At 41.8% G+C, this 15,115-nt stretch overlaps 1 protein-coding gene across 1 annotated transcript in view; it reads right to left on the reverse strand.

The window, feature by feature from the left end:
* Positions 1-15,115, reverse strand: part of si:dkey-81j8.6 (serine/threonine-protein kinase 10) — a 61,661-nt gene that overhangs the window by 34,466 nt on the left and 12,080 nt on the right. The window contains exons 4-8 of the mRNA XM_067233629.1: positions 5,652-5,801; positions 5,487-5,559; positions 5,089-5,283; positions 2,676-2,844; positions 847-2,214 (exon numbers count right to left, since the gene is read on the reverse strand). Of these exons, the coding sequence (XP_067089730.1) occupies positions 847-2,214; positions 2,676-2,844; positions 5,089-5,283; positions 5,487-5,559; positions 5,652-5,801 (1,955 nt within the window). The remainder of the gene's footprint in view (positions 1-846; positions 2,215-2,675; positions 2,845-5,088; positions 5,284-5,486; positions 5,560-5,651; positions 5,802-15,115) is intronic.

A 15,115-nucleotide genomic window follows, 5' to 3' on the forward strand; every position in this document is an offset into this window, starting at 1 on the left:
ACAACTTCGTCTGTGGTTCTTGGGTTCAGTGTGCTCTCTGCCCTCTTACCAGTTCCTTATGACAGCTGTAGTCATGACCAATTTGAAGAAGATTCTTCAAACTTTTAACTCAACATTGATTTAATAAGCATTTTGCTGAATGGTTTAGAGAGCAATTGCAGTTTTTCTTCAAAATTGCAGTAAATATTCTATACAGTACTGCCTTTCCAAAACTACACAATAGGCATGCACAATTAATGTTATGTAGGAAATAGGTTACATTTTACATTTACATTTAGCAGACGCTCTTATCCAGAGCGACTTACAGTAAGTACAGGGACATTCCCCCGAGGCAAGTAGGGTGAAGTGCCTTGCCCAAGGACACAACATCAGTTGGCATGACCGGGAATCAAACTGGCAACCTTTGGATTACTAGCCCGATTCCCTCACCGCTCAGCCACCTGACTCCCTGGTACCAGGTTACATAACAATGATTTCAATGACTGTATTAAAGTTGCAGTATGCATGAACTGATTGAGATTGAGGAACTAATGCGTTGTGCTATTTTCATGTAGTTCCTCAACCTGTCCAGTGGATGGTAACAAAGAACTGTTTATCTGGATTTGGTCATCTTCAAAGTTCTTATAAACATCAGTGATCCTATCCCACAGAATGTTATTTTGAATGACTTTCTCAAATGTATTGGATTGATTCTAGATAGAATGTAGCATAATACCAAATATCTATAATTATTAATTACATTATATACTCTACAGGCCCTGGGATTTTTTTCAAGATAGGCTAGATCCTAACTTTCATTGTCATATAGGATTGAATACCTTTCTGCAGTGCTACATGATAACTCACCTTACAAGGTGGGGACATTGTTAAAACTCCATTATTCGATGTTATATTGTCATCTGTGGCCCTCTTGATTTTACACTCTGTCATTTGGTGGAATTTTTCATTTGATTCTGTGTTTGACTGTTTTGTGTCAGAGTGTGTAGTCTGAGCAGAGGAAAGTATCAGACTTGCATCTTCTGTCTCTTTCTTCTGTGTGTCTGACACAAAGTTGACCTGGGTTTTTGCTGTAATTATATCTGTTTTGTCTTCTCTCCTGTTATACACTTGTGTGTCCTCTTCTTCTAGTCCTTGGTTCATTGGTATTTCTGTGACTTGGTCTTGTTCACTAAAGTTACACTTTTCCATTAGTTCCACCTTTATCTCATCATTTGAGTGGTTTTCATCTGTCTCATCACATTTTCTGTCCTCGTGCTTTATATCTTTACCTTTCAACAATAGTTTGTCTATAGTTTCCTTCATCCTTCCACTTTCCTCCTGCATTTTTTCTTGACTTGTTTCAGTAGTTTCCACTTTGATACTCGATTCCATCTCCTTAAACTTCCTACCCATGGTCATTTTCCAGTGCTTGGCTCCGAGTCCATTGAAGTTCAGATCAGCACAGTCTCGCATTGAAAGCCACCAATCCCCTTGGCACTTTTTTGGTGACCTTGGAAATTCCAAAGCCAAGGCAATAATCAATAGACTGTGTGTGTTCATTAAGTGACAGATGCAACCTGAAGCCTTACTATTTGTATCACAGGATGCTCTCTGTTGACAGAATGACATCTCCACTAAGGGATGATGAGGGTGTACAGTGTCATTCACAACTTGTATTTTGTTTTCTTTCATATTATAATGGGGGTATTCTTTGGCCTGTACTCCTTGTCTAGGAACCTCACTCAGGGAAAGGTATCGGCATCTGCAGTCCACTGCTTCTTTTAGCCCCTCTTTTTGCTGCCATTCAACTCTTTCAGTATTTTCTTCATCATCATGTGCATTGTCTTTTGTTTTGCCAAAGTTCTCCTTTGATTTGCTCACTTCTGTTGCAATTGCCTCCGTCTGAGCAGACAAACCAGTCATTAGTCTTTGATTGGTTGTCATATTTTTGGTGTTATCCCAATGTCCAGATTCCAAAAGGGAGGAGAATGCAGTTTTTGTCTTTGCCTCTGTGTTATGGTTATTTTCATTCATTTGTACAGTTTTGTCATGTTTACTTTGCGTAAGAGGATGGTTTTGGTTTGGGGTGGCAATATTATTTATACAGTAATCAGGGCAAGGTTGTTCGGAAATATGTGCCATGTCCATGTCTTTCTGCTGAGTGCAGTTTGTCTTTGTTACAGGGCTCTTCACTTGCATGACCTCATCAAGGGAAGCCCTGAAGTCGGTTATGGACTGGAAAGAGTAGGAAAAGGAAAAACATGTTCAGTATGCGGGTATTATGCCTTCTTGGTGATTATGTATGAAGAAACCATGTGGCTTCTACATTGACTGGAATGTGGCTTCTACATATGGTGAAGCTGCATGGCTTCACAAAGATCTGTGGTATTTTTCTTTCAAAATACATAACGTACATAATTCAGCTTTCTGAACACCAATCACTAACTTGATCGCCTTACACAGATGCTGTTTTCAGTCTCATGTTATTGTTTTCCTAAACCTGTGTATTTGTGGATATGGTATACATACAGTACATCTGCGCTATTTGCGGTTGGGCAAAGGCGCAGATTAAGCTGCGTTGCAATGTTAGTAAATGAGGCCCTCAGTGTGCAAATTATTTATGATATACTTTTATGTAAGACATCATTTACATTATAGCCATCCATGAAAGTCTTTACTGAAAATGTGTTTCCTACCGCAGCTTCCTCCATGACATCAGCTTTAGCCTCAGCTATAAGTTCTCTGAGGGCTCTGTTTGTCTGTCCTGTGGAAGGGAAAGGGTGGTTTAGGAGCTGCTGAAGTCCCCAACGCATCTCAGGGCTTTTCTGTAGCACTCTTTGTAGAAAGTCTTGGAAGTGATGGGACCTGAGGGCCCAAGTTAACAGAGGGAGAAATGTGTATCATAGTAGTCATAGAAACAAGGACATACACCACATGTTACTACTTAACCGACATGTATTGTAACTTCCCATTTAATTTATCTATATATAATGATTTCTTGATTACTCATTACTGAACTTTGAACCAGGATTATCAAAAACCACTTCCCCATCAATCTAATATAAGACCACATGACACACTACTGTGTTTTGAAAGGAGCTATTTATTCTGAAATTGCTATTCATTCATTGCTTTTAGGTTACTGTATACTTTACTTTCCATTGTAAAATAACTGAGAAAGTGACTGCCTATTCTGTGGGGACCGACGGTCTAGCTAGTAAGGGTGCAACAATTCAACAAGCCCTCGGTTCGGTTTTATGGTTCACAGTTTCGGTTTGTTTATCACCTAAGGGGGAAGAAAAAAACATTACCATTTCAGTGTTTCTCTGTATTTTCTGTATATCCGGCGTAAATGCGCCCCATCATGTTAGATGTATTACCGTTAGTACAGGGCTGCCAACTTTTAAAAAAACCTTGGAGTGAGATTTGGTGGGGCCAACCCATATTTTGCTGCTTTCTAACCCCCCTCTAACCCTTTTCACGGGTTTTCACGCGCCTATGTTGCTTCACTCCGTATGCCTGCGCTTCATCCATTACTGTTTACAACGTTAGCAGGATTACTTGGTTGGCATTGCCTTCTCAGCTTAAGAAATACAAGGTGTGGCGTAAGAGCGTGTGAACTGGTTGAAATACATGTGTCTCACGGCCAATGCATGAGAGTTGGCAGCCCTGGTTAGCATACTTTACAGGTGCCTAGCTTCGTATGATTTGCCTCTCTCCAGCAGTGTTGCCATCTCCTCAGTAAGGAAAGTAGCAGTGCTGCGCGAGGCTATAGTGAGACTGACCGCCTGTGAGTGCTTTGGGACGGCAGAGGAGCTCACGGCAGCACCCACTGCTCGTTGAGAACAGTTGCCTACTGCAAAATGATCCGTGCTTTCACGTCTCTAAAATGTCTTTGAGTCTCTAAAACACCAGCAAGTCTCCAACAACACCGGTAAAAGTCGATAGATTTGTCGGTAATCACTTTTGACAATAAAAGTCGCCAGGAGGGTTTAGAAAGTTGCCAGATATAGCGAGAAAGTCGCTAAGTTGACAACACTGCTCTCCAGTTCCTTCCAGTACGGGACTCATCATTGATATACTGACAGTTAATTGGACAGCTACTCTCCGGGAAAGGTTACGGGAAAGGAGAAGGACAAAGGGTGTTAGGTTGTGTTTTCTCGTAGATCTGAAAAAAAAACGCAGTTTACATGTAAAAACCGAACCGTGGTTTGTGTGTTGAACAATTTAAAACATTTTGGTTTGGTTTTGCACCCCTACTAGCTAGCTTTAGTTAGCTTCTGGGCTAAGTTAGCTAGCATAATACTCGTAGCAATGCTACTACCATACTAGTGTTACTTGTTAGCCTTCTCATTAGTACATTTTGAAGCCATACTAAAGCGTTTGTGGCATAGTTTTTGTCCATCAGAAAATATTCAGTTGGAAGGTTTGAAATTGCATATATGCGACGTTACGCTGTGAGACCCGCATTCAAATGATCAAATATGTGCGATGCTACTCCTTAACGGGCTAAATAGCAGTTTCTACTGTTGTTGTTTTTTATAAAAACAGGCTACAATCCGCATCAAAATATATGTACAGTACTGTGCACAAGTCTTGGGCACCCAAGATTTTTTACACAAATAATGTCTTATACTGTATTTCTTCAATTAAATGCTACAGCTTTTCTTGAATTACATGTTTCGATGAGGGCGGTGTGTACACGAGGGCAGCTTTTATTATTCTTTTTTAATTCGTAATTAAGAACAACACAGGAATTGCGCAAAGCAGTTTATTAATTAGTAGGCGACATCTCTGGTGTCTTGTCGGTAAGGAGGCAGTTTTGTACCGTACCTATTTGTAGTAAAAATAAATTACAATTATAGTAAATCGAATTTAATGTTGCTGCATTTTTTCGAGGGCGGCGTTTAAGTGTATCAGATTTGAATGCAACGTTTAATCAAAGAAATATATGTCATATATTTTTTTTTATTTGTGCAGCAGTATAAAGGTGCAATTTTGCTAAACTTTTTGTTAAATTTCATTATTTCTTAAAGCATTTTTCCTTAACCTTTTTTATTTTTATTGTGCGTAAGACTTTTGCACAGTACTGTATGTATGTGGTCTAACCATAGGTGTGGGTTTCTAAGAGTGGGTGGTGGTGACTTGGTGATCTTCAGCAGGACCCTCATGGGAGTAAGGGAGTGGTGTGGAGGCTCCATCTCTGCTGCCTCAATAAGAGTTATGCCCAGCGACCACATATCTGCCCCAGGGCCATAAGGGTTCTCCTTGGATGTCTCACACTGGATAACCTCTGGAGCCATCCTTGGATGGGTCGATAGTTAAAGAAGACAAACAGATATACGTACATTTCACATGTATATTATTATGTAAATTAAGCATATAAATACATGATAAATTAACAGTAAAAAATTAATTATCAAACTGCCAGTTACCAGTTATTTAGATTAAAATCTAATGATGGACAACTCACTTATGTCTGTCTATTGTATAAAGTAGATACAAACCAGTATGGTGTTCCAATGAATGTGGTCCTTTTCTGGAGGGTGTGCGTGTTTTTTACAGAAACTCCAAAGTCCGCTACAAGAAAAAGGGATAACTAGAGTTGTCATATCATCAGCAGGATAGGTGGTAGGGATTAATGAATAGATGGATAGAGAGCATGGCTATACCCAATTTGACCTGTCCATCAAACATGAGGAGGATGTTGCCTGCCTTTAGGTCTCTGTGGATGATGTGGAGTTGATGCAGGTAAGACAGACCCTGCAAGGTCTGGTAGCACACTTCACTGATCTGTTGCTCTGATAGACCCCGCTCTAGCTCTGGGTTGGTTTCAAAACATTCAAAACAGTGAATGCATACTCCTTCATAATCATGCATACACACACAAAACAGAACTTCATTATAGTTAGTTAATCATTTGGGGTCAAGATGAGGAGGTGTAAACATACTAAATACATAAATACATACATAAAAAATACATACATTTAGACAGTGACACATTTACACAAATTCAGTCCTGTTCATACTCTGGATTTGGAAGTGATAATATTACTATGGAGGTTTATTGTCAATCCATCCCCCATTTTATGGTGTCAAAAGTATTTAGAAAGACAAGATACACTTTTAGACATTCTGTGTCTGGCCAAACAAATGCATACCGGTCACTTAGAACACTGCTAAATAAATAACTAAATACTGCTGTTAAAACCATCTGCAGTAACATCATCAATAAAGACAAATTAGTAGTTCCTCCAAGAAATATATTTTAATGGTTGTCTTCCCTGTACTGTAATCTATGAACCTTAGTTTATTTTATTTGCCCAAACTATGGTCTCTACAACTTTTTTTCAGCCAATTGCAATCTGGCCTTCTGTTATGGACTGTTATAATATTTTGCTGGTATTGCTATCTACAAATTGTATTCTCTGACCCATCAAAGCCGATTTCTGTGAATGTATTCTGAGTTGTTTTACCACAGTTCTGGGGTTTAAATTACTTAGTCGCCATTGCTGAGGTCACCAACTCTTTTTATTAAATTATAAACCAGACCATATATTCTGGTAATTGCATAATGTTTGAGCAATGTCAACTGATGATTTAGAGAAGCTCAGCGGAAATTCAGCCAAGGAACATCTTGCAAAAAGAATGTCCTCGTCCCTTATCATGGTCTTTCCTCATTCACCGAATTACAGAACCATCAACAGAACCTCAGGAGCAAACATCTTAGGTCAAATTAAAATGCAATCAGTGTATTGATATCCATCATTGTTCCCTAGAATGCTCCTGATATTTGATTGCTCATGCACAATAACACAATTATAACACAATATTGCAAAACAACTGTGTGCAATATCAACGTGTTACATAATATTATTACTTAAGTGAGTAACAAAGTAATATAACGTGTTAGTTTTTGACATTGAGTAATATTATTACAGTTACTTATTTAACCCTTGTGTTATCTTCGGGTCATTCTGACCCATCAGTCGTTGTGACCCACCGTCGTATTGCGACAACTTTACCGCATTCAAAAACAAAGTGAAGCATTTGTTTTTCACCGTTGGGCTGTCTCAGACCCAAAGGCAGCACAAGGGTTAAGTAACTTGCATTAATTGTCCAAGTTACTGCATGAACTCAACAAAGGACTAAAATAGCCTTATAAACAGATTGTTGCCGAAACGACACTTCCTGGGCGCAGTAGCCCACTGTTTGCCTTTGATTCACACCGCAGACAAACACAATAGTATTAGGTAGCAGCCATGTCTTCACTTCATGTCACAAAGTTCATAATTTTACAGTTTTACAGTCAATTCTACACTTAAAAAGTCGAGCAAGGCAGCTTTCAAGAGATATGGGAATTCTGCTTTTAGCCAGCTGGTCCGATTATTTTTGTGATTTGTGTAAAACTGGCAATCTGAGTGAGACTGCGTCCCCATTACACTGTTTTGACGTTAGTCAGACTCGGGACGCTCACTGGCTCACTCATTCATTCTACACCAAAAACATCAGGGAGGATTGCCTTTTGTAGATACGAGCCTGCTGAAGATAGCCAGCATCTCGGATGTCTTTAACCAAGCCTGTTTCATTCATCATTTGCTTGAGAAAGCGACCTCCGTTTGCCAGGCTTGTTTTTCCCGTTTCACTCGTCAGGCTATTTAAAGGTCTGGGGGGATAAGTGACTTTTGTGCATGGACAAGTGAAACGTAAATGTACTTGTCCAAATGACAAGTGCCTGTCAAGCCCTGCAATCCAGTTTCCAGAGATATATAATTACCTGATCGACACTCCAAGTGTATACCCGGGAGAAGTTCGTCTTTTGCCACCGACATGCGCACCGACATACTATCGAATGCCAAAAGCAGCACTTCAAACAAACCAAAAAACACCTCGAAAGCAGTGTTGGGGGTAATCAGATAACATTTGTCTGTAACGCAGTAATGTAACGCATTACTGTTGATAACTTTAGTAATCGCATTACAGTTAAGGCCGAAATATACTACTCCGCTTTCACGGACACAGGGAACGCCTTTTCCAATGTGGAACGGCCTCTCCGAGCCCCTTGGAGAGCTCTACGTGCACCGCCTGATTTTCCTGACTATCCGATCGCTAGTCCGTCATTTTACGGATACCCCTTGGCTGTGATTGGTCCGTATTAAGAACCGCTTGCGTCAGGGGCAGGGTTGCCGTGACCAACAAGACAGACAGAATCCTTTGACCGCCTTTGCCGTAAGTTTTTACAATTCATATTTCAGCTAAACAGTACATGTAAATCAGCATCTGAATTAGAATGTGACGAGAAATGGGCAGTGTAGTTGCTGAAAATGTGCTTATTTTATTGATGAAACGGCTAATTTGTAAATTTTCTCCGACTTTTCGATAACCTAGCTAGCATCGCAGTGCAGCGCCACCTACTCTTCTGGCGGTGAATTGTTTTCAGTACCCACAGCCTTCGGAGTACTATAAATTCAACGAATCCTGACTATCCGTTCGCTAGTCCGTCATTTTACGGATACCCCTTGGCTGTGATTCGTCCGCAATTGGTTCCACACACAAAGACGTCGTGGCAGGCTTCAAAAAACGTTGCCCCACTTACTTTTCTGGCGGTGAATTGCTTTCAGCACCCACAGCCTTCGGAGTACTATAAATTCAACAAATCCGTAGTATATTTCGGCCTTAATTCGGCCTTTACTAATACAAAAATGTCTTGCGTTACTTGCATAACTGCGATCTGCATATCGGGAGGAGAAAAAAACAACAAATCAAACCTCCCTTTACAGTACGTGTGTTTGCATAACACGTCACATGACTTAGCTCCAGAGTTCAAGAGGCGAAACAAGAATAGCAGAGCTTAGGACGTCTTTTGAGGGATGAAGGTATGCACATTACTTCGTATTAGTTGCACGAAAAGGACAAAAGCGTGAATGTACATTGTGCCCAGGCCAAAAACACCTCTCCGCCGCCGCCAACACAACCTCTAATCTGTCAAAGCATCTTCAACGGCAATATGCTAACTCAAGACTAGTAGCTAAAGATCCCCGGACCCTGAGTGACACTGACGCCGATAAAAGGTTGCCGTTGCCGTTGTTGCCGACACCAGCCAAGCAGCCACGACTTGACTTTCAACAGCAGCATACATAGTAGAGGAAATGTTGCCATTTAAAGTTGTAAGCATTATTTTATTTTGAGACATTTTGCTTACTGCCAATACTGTAGCCTTGTTATGCTTGACAACTTTTAGGTTGATGTTCACAACTTTTTTGTCAGCTTTGTGGTATTAAAAAGCATAAAAGACATATATTGTGTATGTCCTCATTATAATAAGAATTTGAGTTGATTTGGGCATATATATGGTACATATTTGGCAAGTGCATCTCAGGTGATGTTACAGAGTAATCCAAAAGTAATGTAACTAGTAATGTAACTAGTTACTTTCACCAGTGAGTAATCTAGTAAAGTAAAGCATTACTTGAAAAAATAATTTTGGAGGGTGGTAATTATAACCCATGCAAATTGTTTACATTTTACTGGAAGTCAGCAAACAAATATATCATTATGGGTAACTTACACCTACACCACCTATTTTTCAACAGTAACAATTGCAGCCTAAAAAAAACATAATAAAATCTACCCAAAGATGATTAGTCTGTAGTACACTGTGTGCATGCGTCAACGCTGGTTCTTGGCGCCAAGGTCTATCCTTTCGTTAGTGGGATACTGGAGTGTCTAGCTGTTCGGTTTAAGGTAAGATCCCTTTTTACCAGATTGCTGTGTATCATATTTAATTGTAAATTTATATGGTATTGTCGGCTTGCTTCTGTGAAGACAAGGAATTTTGGTTTGTAGCCTCTAGGCTGTTAGATACTCAATGGCAGTCTCTCAGCAAGCCAGCTAATAACCGAATGCAAGCTAATGCCGGAGTTGAAAGGTTATCTAATCCTACTTACCTTAAAAATATGTTGGTTACGTTAGCTAATTTAAACTAGCTAACGTTACCTGTCGTGGTACTTGACAGGGTCACATGTATTGCTGTCACGGCTGTACAACCTGTTAGGCTCTAAATTTAAGCTAACTGCTAGCTAGCTAATGTTACAGGTAATGTTAGCTACCTAACGTAATCGCTATCAAACCTAGCTAAATTAGGCGTTAGCCGGATGGTCACTTTGCCTAAATTAATAAAGTAGCAATTTTTTTTTTTAAGGCAGCGGTTTTAAGCATTTTTTTTGTGTGTTACGGTGCGTTTACACTGCAGCGACGTGATGCGAGCGACAACATGTTTTCCATTAATTTTCAATGGAGCCAGGCGAATCGCTTGCGTGGTGCATTGTGTGTAGTGACGCGATCGAGTTGAGATTTTCTCAACTTTATCATTATTATTTGTTTGTTAACCCGGTAGACAGCATAGTCTTAGGCGGCAGCCATGTCCTCACGTCATGTCACAAAGTTCATAATTTTACAGTTTTACAGTCAATCTGCACCTAAAAAGTCGAGCAGGGCAGCTTTCAAGAGATATGGGAATTCTGCTTTTAGCTAGCTGGTCCGATTATTTTTGTGATTTGTGTAAAACTGGCAATCTGAGTGAAACTGCGTCCCCGTTACACTGTTTTGACGTTGTTAGCCTCAGTCAGACTCGGGTCGCTCACTGGCAGTGTGCACAATGTTGTATTTCACTCCATTCTACACTATAAACGTCAGGGAGGCTGCCTTTTGTAGATACAAGCCTACTGAAGATAGCCAGAATCTCGGATTTCTTTAACCGATCCTGTTTCATTCATCATTTGCCTGAGAAAGCGACCTCCGTTAACCAGGCTAGTTTTGCCCGAGCCAGCCTAGTTTTGCCCGTTCACTCCATTCTACAGTAAACACGTCAGGGAGTACTGCCTTTTGTAGATACGAGCCTGATGAAGATAGCCAGCATCTCGGATTTCTTTAACCGATCCTGTTCCATTCGTCATTTGCCTGAGAAAGGGACCTCCGTTAGCCAGGCTAGTTTTGCCCTATCACTTGGTCAGGCTATTTAAAGATATCGGGTCAAGTGACTTTTGTGCATGGACAAATGAAACGTAAATTTACTTGTCCAAAGGACAAGTGCCTCAAAAAGTTAATGTCAAGCCCTGAAATCCAGTGGCCAGAGATATATGATGACCTGATCGACACTCCCAAGTGTACTATACCCGGGAGAAGTTCGTCTTTTGCATCCGACATGCGCAGTTGAGCATGCTTGACAGTCGTGTGACGTAAGGTGATAATTGGTCTACACAATACCCGATAGTGGAACCACGTATACTGCTGCACTTACAGGACATTTTGTGCCCAATGTTAATGTCATTGCTGAGCGACACAGGTTTCGACAAAGAGCCCAGAGACCGGATGAGATGGTAAATCAGTTCCTAGCTTCACTGCGTGAGTTAGCTGCAGCATGTGATTTTGGCAACATGGAGGACCAAATGCTACGTGACCAGCTAATCGAGCGTGTTGCAAATACTCGCGTAAGAGACAGACTTTTAAGGCCAGTGCACACTGAGTCTGAAATTCGTATCCGAAATGTTCGCACGTTAAAAAATAAATACGACCTAACGTTATGTCAATCACGCTTACACACTGCCTCCGAAACTTTCGTCCATCAAAAAAAAGTTCAGATAGGGTTCGATTTTCTGCGTATTCGCATCCATAGCCAGCATTTTGATAGTTTTTTTGGCAATTCAGAGCCACCGAATATTGAGGCTGACGATTGCGAAAAAACACATTTGAAAATTTCGCACTCAGTGTGCAAGGGCCTTTACTTGAGCCGGACCTAACACTTTCTAAAGCTACTACATTAACACTGCAAATCAAGAGTGGATAGAGATGCTAATATCCTCTCCGATGCTAATGCTACGGCAGCTGCTGCTCCGGTGAGAGCTATATAGAAGCAGCCAAATTCAAGTCGACGCTGGGACAAGAAGCCTGTGACTCCTGCTCCTGCCAAGGTCCGACAATCGGATAACCACCGTTCCTGCTTTCGTTGTGGATCTACTGCTCATCTTGCCAACAACCCTGCTTGTCCTGCTGTTAAAGTTACATGCTGGTGTGATTTGTTGTGATTAATGAGCCCACAGTTCTTCACATGAACAATGCTGTGCAAGATAAAATCAATTGTCGAAGTGACCGTTCATGGACAATGCAAGGACATTGAGCTGATTGTAGATACAGGGTCATCTGTTTCTATTATTCCACAGAGCACTTGCTACACTCTCTTTCCGAAATTTTTCTTAACTGAACCTACATTTGTTCTTGTTACTTATGCTAAAGACAAAATCACTGTTAAAGGGTTCTTAAAAGCTACTATTGTACTTGATGGTCATTCTACTGTAGGCACTGGTTATGGTTGAGTCAGGTGCAGCTCTCCTTGGCTTAGACTTATTTGAGGTATTGCGAATGAAACTTCAAGGGAGGAGAGTTGTAACTACTGTCCCTTATTACCAGTCTCAAATGCCTACTACTACTGGTACTTTACAGGGCGAGCCTACTGTGCCAAGTACTGAAACAGATAATGCTCCAGAGGTTGTAGTTCAGGAAATAGGCTGTGCTAAAAGCATTGTCCACAAAGCGCAAATGCTGCCCAATGCTGCTCCTGTTAATCAAAAACTGAGGAGACTCCCGTTTTCAGTGAGACAAGCTGTTTCAGAGGAGATAAAAGATCTTCAAGACAAGGGGATAATAGAGTGCATTGATGCTTCTCCTTGGGTCTCTCCCATAGTTGTGACACAGAGGAGAGATGGCGGGAGACCACGCATGTGTGTGGATCTGAGAGAGCCAAACAAGGCTATTGTTGCGGACTGTCATCCCTTACCACACATGGATGAACTGTTCTCAAACCTGAGAGGGGCTACTGTTTTCTCCACTATTGACCTAGCTTCTGCCTACCACCAACTGCCACTGCATCCTGAAAGTCGTGATATTACTGCATTTATCACTCATGAAGGACTTTTTTTGCAGGGTGCCATTTGGCTTAGCTTCGGCTCCATCAGCCTTTCAGAAAAGGATGTTAATCGTTCTTGCAGGTTTGCCTGTGTACAAGCGTACCTGGATGACATCATCTGCTATGGTGCCACACAAAAGGACCATGATGACAACTTGCGCAAAGTGTTACATGCCTTGACCAATGCTGGACTCAAACTAAACATGCACAAATGCAAGTTCAACCAGTCATCCCTGAACTAGGAGGAGCGGGGTAACCATGTTACCCCGCTCCTCATCTCTCTCCACTGGCTACCTATCATGGCCCGTATCAGATTCAAGACCCTGGTATTGACCTTCCGAGCAGTGAACGGGACTGCACCCGTCTACATCAAGTCTCTCCTGCAGCCTTACACCCCCACCCGCCACCTACGGTCTTCTTCAGACAACCGCCTGGTGGTCCCACCGCTCAAGACCGCCCGGTCCCAACACAAGCTCTTCTCCTGTCTGGCCCCCCAATGGTGGAATCAACTCCCCACCTCCATCAGAGACACTGACTGTCTCTCCACCTTCAAGAAAAGGCTCAAGACGCACTTGTTCCGGGAGTACAACGGTACTTAGGAACGGTTCGCTTGACCCGATGTTAGTTTCCTCAAGGATCACAATGACTCTTGCTTAGAGACTTGTTGCTCTTGTGGTTAGTGGTAACTGATTTAAATTTTTGGTTCTCGCTGTGATATATTGTTTTATTACTGTTGCTTGCTTTTTTCCACAGGTACACTTGCGCTTATAGCTGTTCATGTTGTTTGGTTGTGACTTGTTTAACTACATGCTCTTATGGTTCTTCCCTTTGGCACTTACTTTGGTTGTTCACAATGTGTGCTTCATGTTTTGGCTACTCGCGATGTTTTTTGGCTATCTTGTTGTTATGATCAGTGACCTATGCACTTTGTAAAGCTCTCTCTTGGAAGTCGCTTTGGATAAAAGCGTCTGCTAAATGAATAAATGTAAATGTAAACTACCTGGGACACACTATTTCAAAAGATGGACTTCGCCCTGACCAGGACAGACTTACTGCAGTGATCATTGCTCCTACCCCACATGATACGTCTTCCCTGAGATCTTTCCTTGGTCTCGCATCCTGGTACAGTAAGTTCATTCCAGATTTTGCCACAGTTGCTGAGCCACTACGTGCAGTGCTCGGAGACTCTACTGATTTAAACTTCAGGTGGTCAATTCAAGCAGAGACTAGCTTTACTGCACTCAAAGGACTAATAGTTAATAGCCCTGCATTAGCTCTGTATGACCCTGAGTTGCCGACCTACGTTAGTACTGATGCTTCTGATTATGGACTGGGTGCGGTAATGACACAAATGCGTTCAGATCAAAGTGAGAGAGTTATAGCGTTTGCGTCCAGAACACTCTCCCCTGCCGAACACAAATACTCTACAGTTGAACGTGAAGCACTTGCGTGTGGGCTGAAAGGTGGAGGACCTACCTCTGGGGACGCCGTTTTGTCTTGCGTACAGATCATCAGGCACTTACAACATGGCTCACCTCGAAAGGTTCTGACCGTGCTGGACTTAGAGTCGCCAGGTGGTCAGCCCGACTGCTTTGTTTCACTTATGACATCACTTACCGCCCAGGACATCTGAACGTGACTGCAGATTGCTTCTCTAGGCTGCCACTGACTGCTGCAAACGAGGCCACAGATGAACCGGATATGATTGCTGCTGTGTTCAAAGAGTCACTGTGTGCCATTTCGCTTTTCACTTCTGTTCACTTCTGCCTGTGAAAGCTGTCCAGAGCTGATACTGTTACGTCAGCAGATTGAGAAAGGTTGGCCCAAATCCAAGAAAGGCCTACCAGAGAACATTACACCATATTTTCAGGTACGAGACAAGCTGTCAGTCACGATTCACTCATTATGAGAGGGACTGATCGCTTGGTTGATTTGGCACATGAGGGACACCAAGGTATAGTCCGTACCCAACAGAGGTTGCGTGAGCTGTACTGGTGGCCACAACAAGACAAACTAGTACACTCTGTCATTGCCTCCTGTGTTAACTGTCAGTTCAGTGATAAAGTTGCTGTTGCTGCTCCTGCACCGCTTATACCAGTTGACCTGCCAAGTAGGCCATGGGAAAAAGTTGCTATCGACATTTCAGGACCTTTTGAAAACGCTACTTGGGACTAT

The sequence above is a fragment of the Osmerus mordax genome, chromosome 1 (assembly GCF_038355195.1).
Source record: "Osmerus mordax isolate fOsmMor3 chromosome 1, fOsmMor3.pri, whole genome shotgun sequence".
Taxonomy (NCBI): Eukaryota; Metazoa; Chordata; class Actinopteri; order Osmeriformes; family Osmeridae; genus Osmerus; species Osmerus mordax.